This window comes from Sminthopsis crassicaudata, chromosome 1 (genome assembly GCF_048593235.1).
Source record: "Sminthopsis crassicaudata isolate SCR6 chromosome 1, ASM4859323v1, whole genome shotgun sequence".
Taxonomy (NCBI): Eukaryota; Metazoa; Chordata; class Mammalia; order Dasyuromorphia; family Dasyuridae; genus Sminthopsis; species Sminthopsis crassicaudata.
In genome coordinates, this window is record NC_133617.1 from 69,878,587 (window position 1) to 69,887,577 (window position 8,991).

General features: G+C 42.7%; 1 protein-coding gene across 1 annotated transcript; it reads left to right on the plus strand.

Annotated features, from left to right (window-relative positions):
• Window positions 1-448: 448 nt before the first annotated feature.
• Window positions 449-8,185, plus strand: ASF1B (anti-silencing function 1B histone chaperone). Its single transcript, XM_074310612.1, has 4 exons — window positions 449-1,193; window positions 5,449-5,564; window positions 5,662-5,838; window positions 6,922-8,185. The coding sequence occupies exons 1-4, from the start codon at window positions 1,085-1,087 to the stop codon at window positions 7,126-7,128; spliced, it is 609 nt and encodes a 202-aa protein (XP_074166713.1). The 5' UTR covers window positions 449-1,084; the 3' UTR covers window positions 7,129-8,185.
• The last annotated feature ends 806 nt before the right edge of the window (window positions 8,186-8,991 follow it).

Sequence of the window (8,991 nt, forward strand, 5' to 3'; positions counted from 1 at the left end):
CTAGGGTTACTTGGCCCAGTCACTCTCTTTGGGCCTCAGCTTCTTCCTTCCTCCCCATCTCCAAGGGGTGGGACCAAACGACCTTCTAAGGCCTTCGAAACGTTAGACAACGCGGCCTTCAGGGGCTTCCGTGGGCCGACTCCGACTACGGTCCGGAGTGGGCTGGAAGTGGAGCGAAGACCACGGCGAGTCACAAGCAGCTCTCGGAGGAGAGAACTGGGATTATTCGGTCTCTCCGCCCAAAAGCCTATGATGTTCACAAGGGGCGGAGGATGCCAGCCGCAACCGAAGGCGGCTCCGGAACGTAACCGCCGCTTCAGCACTTTACGGGTTCACTTTCCGCTTGCTCCCGCCCCCCCAAGACTGGTTTGACCAATCCCCTTCGGGCACTCGCTCCCCACCCCCTCTATCCTTTCTGTCAATTACTACGGGAACTCGAAGAGCCCGTTCCGCAGAGTTCCGCTAGCACCTCGCGCCCCCACTCGGCAGTTAGCCGCTCTGCTTCCTCTTCCCCGCCCCTCCGTACCCCGAAGGGAAAAGGAGCGCCGGCGGAAGGAAAAAAAAAAAAGAAGGCCCTCCCCCAAACGCCTATTGGCCCCAGGGATCCCCGCGCTCACGGTCTGCTTTGCCACAAGTCTATTGCTTAGGCGGAGGCGCTGAGGATTGGTTGGCATCAAGAAGAGAGAGCGGTCCCGCCACAACGCCAAAAGAGGGATGAGGATAGTCTCAATACCGCTCCCCCAACCCCGCTCCGCACTCAGATACGCGCAGAATCTGGCGCGCGCGTGCCGGCGAGGGAGCGAAGCCGATTGGCTGGGAAAGAACTTAACGCGCTTCGACGGGCGACTGAGTATTGGCTCCTAAGCTCGCGCCGAGGAAAGCGTTGGAGCCGATTGGCCAAGAGGCGGAGCCGGCTATTTGAAGGGGGCGCGGGGCGGGTGAAGTGGGGGAGGGAAGGGGGAATGCTGCCTCAGTCTGGTGTGGAAACCGCGCGGAGTATACGCGGGAGGGAGAGCGGCAGCAGTAGCAGCAGCGGCAGCAGCTGCTGCTTAGAGGGCATCCCTCTTTCCTGCCTCGCAAGGCCATGGCCAAAGTTTCAGTTCTGAACGTATCGGTGCTGGAGAACCCGAGCCCTTTCCACAGCCCCTTTCAGTTCGAGATCAGCTTCGAGTGCAGCGAGGCCTTGGCGGACGGTGAGCCCCGGTCCTCCCCTCCCCCCAACCCCGGGATCTCCCATTCTCCCTCCACCCCTAGCCCCCGCGTGTTCCTGACGGAGACGACTCCCACAAACGGGGCTTTCTCTCCGCCCCCGTGGGATCCTAAAGCTCCCTTTCAGTACCAACCCCCAGTGTAGTAAAGAGCCTCGTTCTTTTAGTCTAACACAGTGAGGGCAGAGGGGTGTCTCTCGTTGATAGTTGAGTCCCCGCTACCGCGCCCGGATGGCTGGCTCCTAGTTCAATGTTTGTTGGCAGATACTTAGCCGGGGTGACCCCAGGCGAGGCCTTTTAACCCTTCTAAGCTTTGGCTTTCTCCAGATGATAGCGCCCACCTCTCTGGGAAATTACGAATGCCAGGCTCTTTGCAAGCCACACCAGAAAAGGGAGCCCCGCGTCCCGAGGGCCCTACCAGCTCGGAGCTTCTGCCGGATTGCCGCGTCGCTGTTACTGTTACAGCAGACCCTTCCTATCTCCAATCGCTCATCCCCGTCCCTCTCGTCATTTATTTCTGTTCCTTTCCCACCCATTACTGAAACCCGAGATCGCCTCCTCCAGGTTGTTGTCCCCCATCCTACCCCGCTACGAGATAGTGGTTCCTAACTGTCCTAGTGCGCTGTGGAGCATTTCTTTCCTGCCCTTTCCTTTTCTAGAATTGCCTGAATTAGGATGAACCCGGAGGCTTGTTCCTAAAGGGCCATTGCTACCGCTCCTACTGAAGCAGCAGAAAGTTCCTTGAACTGGGAGTCCATTATAGGAGAGTTGCAACAATATTTAAATATTCATTTATATAGTGCTTTAGGAGTGTGAAGAACATACCATACATACTCAAAAGTGTACTTTCAGAAGAAGGGCTTGTGTGGTTTGAGGAAGATAGATATCATTTAAATTAAGTATTGGTAGATTGTAACTTTGCATCCCCTAGTAAAAGTGCTTTGAAGTCTCCTTCAACTGAAGAACGGAAAAGCTAAGACCCTTTCCCTGAAGGCTGAGACATAGAGCACAGCTCTCTTTGTGAGAAAAGGTACTGCACACATTCAGGCTTACTGGGACTAGGAACAGACTGAACACCCTTGACTTCCATCCCTTTGCCTGTGGAGTTAGTAGAAAGTGAAAATTTCCCCAAGCCTTTAACTTGAAGGCATCTAGAAATATTTTCAGGTTTAATTGCCAAGTCCCTTTGTATTGCTACAACTTTGCCCTGGATATACTAGAAACTCAAGAAAATTCCTTTGGTTGGCACTGCCATTCACAGGAGAACTGACCTATGAAACAGTTTGTGGGTTTACTTCTCTTGAATGTACTTGTTTCGTTGGGTGAAAGGAGACAGTATTAGTATATATTAGAAAACTTCCATTTAAGAGTAAAGCTGCTTCTCGACTATTTTGGCCTCAAATTCTGCTTGATTTTGATAAAGTGGGTAGGATGATTCTTATTGCCTTATTGAATGATTTGGAGGCTTTCTAAAATTCTTGGAGTAGCCTTAAGTCTCCCTCCCTTTTCTGGCAGAATCTTATGTTAGGCATGAGCCAGTATTCCTAGCCCAGTTGTTAAAGGATTTACTCTGTGGCACTTACCTCTAGTGCCAAAGGGGATGTGTTACCTTCCCTGCTGCCCAGAGATGTAGCGGGCCTGGCCCTAAATGACCCCAGGCTCTTGGTATTTGCATATCTCAGCCATGACTTGGAGCCTTACTTAATTCAGCCTTGGTCATCCCATTCATCCTCATAAAATGAGCTTTTTTTAAAGCTCCCTGAAAGTCAGAAACTTTATAAAGGAGAACCTAAAAGAGATTTTTCTCAGGGTTGCTCAAAAAGCTGACATTTAACTTTGAACCAAAGACCTCAGAGGTGAAAAGGATTCAATCTATCTCTGCCCATGCCCTTCATTTGACACAATGAAAAGGAAGTCCAGGTTTTTAATCCTATGTCTCCTGATCCCAAATCTGGCTCATTTTTCAACCGTACTTTGAAAGGTATTTAAATATATTCCAGGCCACTTGCTAATATTTAGCTTATATATCTCTATACTTGGGGAGGAAAGTGGCATTTTTGGTGTAAGGCAAGCTTCAACAATTGTTTGGAATTGTATGTTAAATCTTATAATTACTATCTGAACATCTTTTACTTTCATTTTCTGTCTCCACTTCAATGGTTACCACCCTCTTTCAAATCTTCCTTACTTGTTGCCTGGACCATTGAAATACTCTTCCAGGGCCAGCTGGATTTTCAAATGGAAACAGTGCTAGCCCTGGAATCTAGAGGATTTATGTTCAAATAAGATAGCTGATACGTTTGAGCTGTGTGACTTTGAGCAAGTCACTTAACCCTAATCTAAATCTAATCTAAAGAGGGGGGGGGCAACTAACCTCCTAATTGTTATTTTTGTCTCTAGCCTTTCTCTACAGCTAGTCCCTCTTAGACACAGTTATCAAAGTGATTTTCTTTAAAGATCAAATCTGACTATCTCACCCTCTGCTCAGTAAATTCCAGGACCTCTCTACTATTTCTTTTAAGAAATATTTATTTAAAACTAAATAGAAAATAAAAGAAAGCAAGCTAGAAAAAGACAGAAAAGGAAAATTAAAAAAAAAAAAAAAAAAAAAAAAGCAAAACATTGTCATGTGCCAGGAGACCATCAGTGAGGATTTGCAATATGTATTTCAAGGAAGCATATATAATAATAGAAGAAAATATATATTCATGACTGTCTATCTTTTTTTTTTTCTTTCTTTCTTGTAGGTTATTCTTTTGTTCTCTGCTGTATACTTTTTGTTCTCCTTTTTTTCTTCTTTTTTTTTCTCCTTTTCATTCTTTTCTTACCCCTTTCCCCAAGCAGGCTACAGTCAAGCACAGGGTGTGTGCATGTATATGTGTGTAGATTTCTCTCTTGATTGAATCCTTCTTTACATTTGAATTTGTCTGAAATCAATGATTACTAACCCTACTTCTTTTTTCCCTAAAAAATTCTCCTGATCTTTGTTATAGTGTTTGTATATATCTCTTATTTTCTATCCCTGATAATCCCTACTATTCCTAGGAGCAAATGTGAACTCCTTTGTTAGGCATTTAAAGCTCTTCACAACCTTGCACTTTCCTGTCTTCCCAGTCTTCATATGCATACTATCTTAAGAGGCAACTAGGCTGCAGAGCCAATAAAATGTTGGACTTAGAGTTAGGAAGACTTGAGTTTGAGTCCTACCTCAGATGTTTACTAGCTATGACCTTGAAAAAGTTATTTAATAGCCATCAGCCTCAGTTTCCTTAGCAGAAAAATGGGATAATAGTATCCGCCTCCTAGAATTGTTGTGAAATCAAATGAGATAATGTCTATAAAGTGCTCTTAAAGCCATGTATAAATGCTAAATTTTATTTTATTTTGTTTATTTCTTTATATTTGCTGAGGAAATTGGGGTTAAGTGATTTGCCCAGGGTCACACAGCTAGGAAGTATTAAGTGTTTGAGATCAGATTTGAACTTAGATCCTCCTGACTTCAGGGCTGGTACTCTATCCACTTTGCCACCTAGCTGCTCCATTAGATTTTATTTTAACACACATATGCTCAAACTATTATCCAGCCTTGGCCTATATCTTGCCCCAAACATGTGACATTACATCTGCATGTTCTTCCCCTCCCGCCATGCTTAGATTGCTCTCTCTTCTTCTGGAAAATCCAAGTGCCACATTTTGCCTAAGTTTTCCTGATATTCATAGTTCCTAGTGTCTTTCCCTTCCAAGATTATTTCATATATATGTTTGTTTGTTTTGTTTTTTTAATTTTTATTTTATTTTATAATTATAACATTTTTTTGACAGTACATATGCATGGGTAATTTTTTACAACATTATCCCTTGCACTTACTTCTATTCAGATTTTTTCCCTTCCTCCCCCAACCCCCTCCCCCAGATGGCAAGCAGTCTTATATATGTTAAATATATTACAGTATATTCTAGATACAATATATGTGTGTAGAACCGAATTTTTTTGTTGCACAGGAAGAATTGGATTCAGAAGGTAAAAATAACAGTTTACATTCATTCGTATATATGTTTTTAACATATGTCTTCACTGCTAGAATAAACATCTGCAAGTCAGGGACTATCACTTTTGTCTTTATATCCCAATACCTGGCACATCATAGACACTGAATAAATGATTGATTGATGTCGGAAGACATCTCCCTGCCTTTCCATTTTCATGAGCCATTTTTGACATTCTTCTTTTCCTTTTCAGACCTAGAATGGAAAATCATTTATGTGGGTTCAGCAGAGAGTGAGGAGTTTGACCAGATACTAGACTCAGTACTGGTAGGGCCAGTCCCAGCAGGGCGACACATGTTTGTCTTTCAGGTAAGAGATTAGTGATTAGAAGCACTAAACTCTGAGGAAACTTCCCCTTTTTACCCCCCAAGCATACTGAAACACAGAATTTGTTTTGTCCCCTCAGGCAGATGCCCCTAATGCCTCCCTAATCCCAGAAAGTGATGCAGTGGGTGTAACTGTGGTTCTTATAACCTGTACTTACCATGGACAAGAGTTCATCCGAGTTGGCTACTATGTCAATAATGAATATACAAACCCTGAACTTCGGGAGAACCCACCTCTGAAACCAGACTTCTCTCAGGTAAGTTGGTTTTTAACTCATAGAGACCTGACTTCTTTGTCCTAGCAGTTCAATCCATAGTAAAAAACAGGCCAGCGGAATCATATAATTTTCTAATGTCCATCCTGGAAGATACTTTAAGGATCATATTATCCAACTTCTCTGGGAAGTAGCTTACGTTTCTTCTCAAAGCACATAACTTGTTCAGGTTGTAGCCACATGTGTGATGTTCTTTTTCTCTAAAATATAATCATTCTCTGGGAGCAGGTTTCTTGGGGAGCTTCTGGAGGCAGCCTTAGTTTCAGTTCAGTACAATAATCCCAAAATGCAGCCAGGAGTTAAAGTCCAAATCCTTTATTGTGTTCTTCAAATTCCTGAATCTTTTCCTGGGGCCCTGTTAGCTTTAGTAGAGGCCTATCTCTCTCCTTAGTTCCCCGAGAGCTCTTGTCGGAATGTCTCCAGCCAGCACAAAGGTTGAAGTAGGAATGAATCTTCACTCTGAATCTCCCGAGTTTTCCCAAAGTCCTCTTTGGCCCTGAGAGCTTCCTGCTTATATGGTGCACACTGAGTATATACCAATCATTTCATCTCTAGGAAATCATTATTTGTTGTAGGATTAAATCAATGCTTAATTAGATTTAATCATTGTCTCCTTAATTCTACTCAGTATCTTGTTTCAAGTTCTGGCCCATAACATTTCCTTGTAGGATCAGATCAATCATACTGAACCATTAGATAATTATATCCATTCCAGTGACTTAGCACTTTGTAAGAATCCTAACACATATGCTTAGCCTTTCAACCAATTTAGGAAAGGAATATCCAGTAGGATCTTAGCTTACTGTGCAGAATTGTCAGCAACATGTGTTGCCCTCTCTAGACTCCCAACATTGAATAAATGGTATGCTAGCATTGGGCTGACACGAGATAAAGTTTGGAGAAAAAGGAAAAGTACCAGCCTGATCCTATCACTGTACAATTTTCAAGTTCGTTATTCCTGGATTTGTACTTTGAGGGAAGGGAGGGTTGAGGCATGTAGGAAATAGCAATAAAGGCAGGTTTTTACTACATTGTCTTTGATGAGACTCACTTTTTCTCTCCTAGCTTCAACGAAACATCTTGGCTTCTAATCCCCGAGTAACTCGATTCCATATCAACTGGGACAGTACCACAGACAAATTGGAGGACATTGAAAACCAAGACCCTGTCTTAAGTATGGGACTGCCACTGAGTTGTCCCCCAACCAAAGGTCTAGATCTTCCAGACCGTGTCCCCGGTATCATTCCTGAAAACTCCATGGACTGCATCTAACTATTGAGAAAATAAGGCCAAGGCAGTATTATGGACCTGGATCTCTGCCAAATGAATGGTTTTTTTGTTCTGCCTTCTGGAAAGTTTTAGGGGCAAGCCTGGAGGACTTGGATTAGAGCTCTAAACTGTATCTATAAGCCAGTTAAACTGGTCCTTATGGGAAGGAAAACCTTTCATTGGTATGTCCATTAGTTCAACACAGAGAGATTGTTTACCTGTTTTCTTACAGGTTTGCAGAACAGATGGTACTTTAGCTCTTTTACTCATTGTGAGTTTTGTCTTTTCTCCTAGCCTTTTTGGGAACTATAACTCTGCAGAGATATTAATTTTGTGGATGTTTTTTTTCTTTTTTTCTTTCTTTTTCTGCTTATAGACTTCCTAACCTATAACTGGAGATCTCTCTCTCTCCTACCCCTCCTTATTTTATGTTATTTCCTTAGTTTCTTCAATCAATGATTTGCCCTGACTTTCTGGAGGTACTCGTTAATAATCTAGGTGGGATTTGGGCTCTAGCAATTTTGATAAATAACTTTTTGTATGTCAATTGCTGCTCTTTTCCCAATTGGAATTTCTTATTCCTGCCTCCATCTTGCCAACTCCTGGAAAGGCCCATTCCCTTAGGTGCCAAGAATGAAGTTTTGAAGGGCTATTTAAAGACAAGGCCATCCTCTTCCTTTTTATTGGTGGCAATTTGACTCAGACATTCATTCAGCTCTTGGCTGGATCAGAGGATATGATCAAGAACTAACCAACTGATTTTCTCTGGGCAGGAATAACTGCAAACCATATCCCCATATCCCTTAACTCTAGGAGTTAATGCCAAAAGGTTGCACTTAACCTCTTCTGAGGCCATATGATTTCTCAGGAGGATAGGTTCTTGTGTTTTGGAGACAAAGGAAAAGAGGGCACTGTGCACATGGAAGCATCCCCTAGCCCTCAATTCTTTCCCTCTGATCTATTGTTCCTGTGGCTATTGTTGCATATGCAATTTGTATATTAAAGGTTTTTTTAATTAAAAGTTATGGTAATTGGAGAAATAAAAAGCACTTAGGCTGGACTATAGTGATTTTCTTTTTCTTACTTTAGCCTCAAAACATCAACTAAGCCTTTTAAGAAAATTTGCTGAAACTTTGGAGAGGATGTTGTGGAGAGAATAAAGGATTTACTTTTCACTCCTAAAAAAAAATACCTCTTTCCTCTCTAACTTCATTTGGTTTTCTGCACTAAAACTGATTTTGGATTTGGGTTGTCTGTGTATGTACTTTTTTAAAATTGAGAAATAACAGCTCCTCGTTCAAGAACTATTCAAATCTGCTTCCAGGCAGAGTGCCTTTAAGATGGGGGTGTGGTCTGTCAATTTACACTGACACAGTTTTGGGGCTTTGAACATAGAGGAAGAGTTATATAGTAGGTTCACAGGTGGTGCTGTTAACTAATCTTAGAAACAAGCTAGTACTTGTGATTTCTTTTGTGAAAGGCTGAAAGTCAGAAGCAAGCAGGAATGGGTGCAGGACTATTTTACAAGCTGAGGTGAGCAGGGCTCAGCTCAATGTAAATTTTAAAAATTTACTAATAAAGGTGAGATCCCCTTTAGCTATTATTCCAGCACTTTGCCATTTGCAAAATGTTTTACTTCAATCGTCCAACCCCCTGATAAGAAATAACAGAACCAGACATCCTCTAAGAGAGGTCTGGACTCCCAAATTACTTGTCCTTTTCATTTTATTGTTGCCTTTCACAAGATACATTTCTGGCTTGCAATTGTTAATTCACTTCCTATACTGTTGGAGAATGATGGCCCTTGAAGAAGAATGTTAACATTGAGTTTGACGGCTATCTCACCTTACAAAGTCCTAGTCTTAG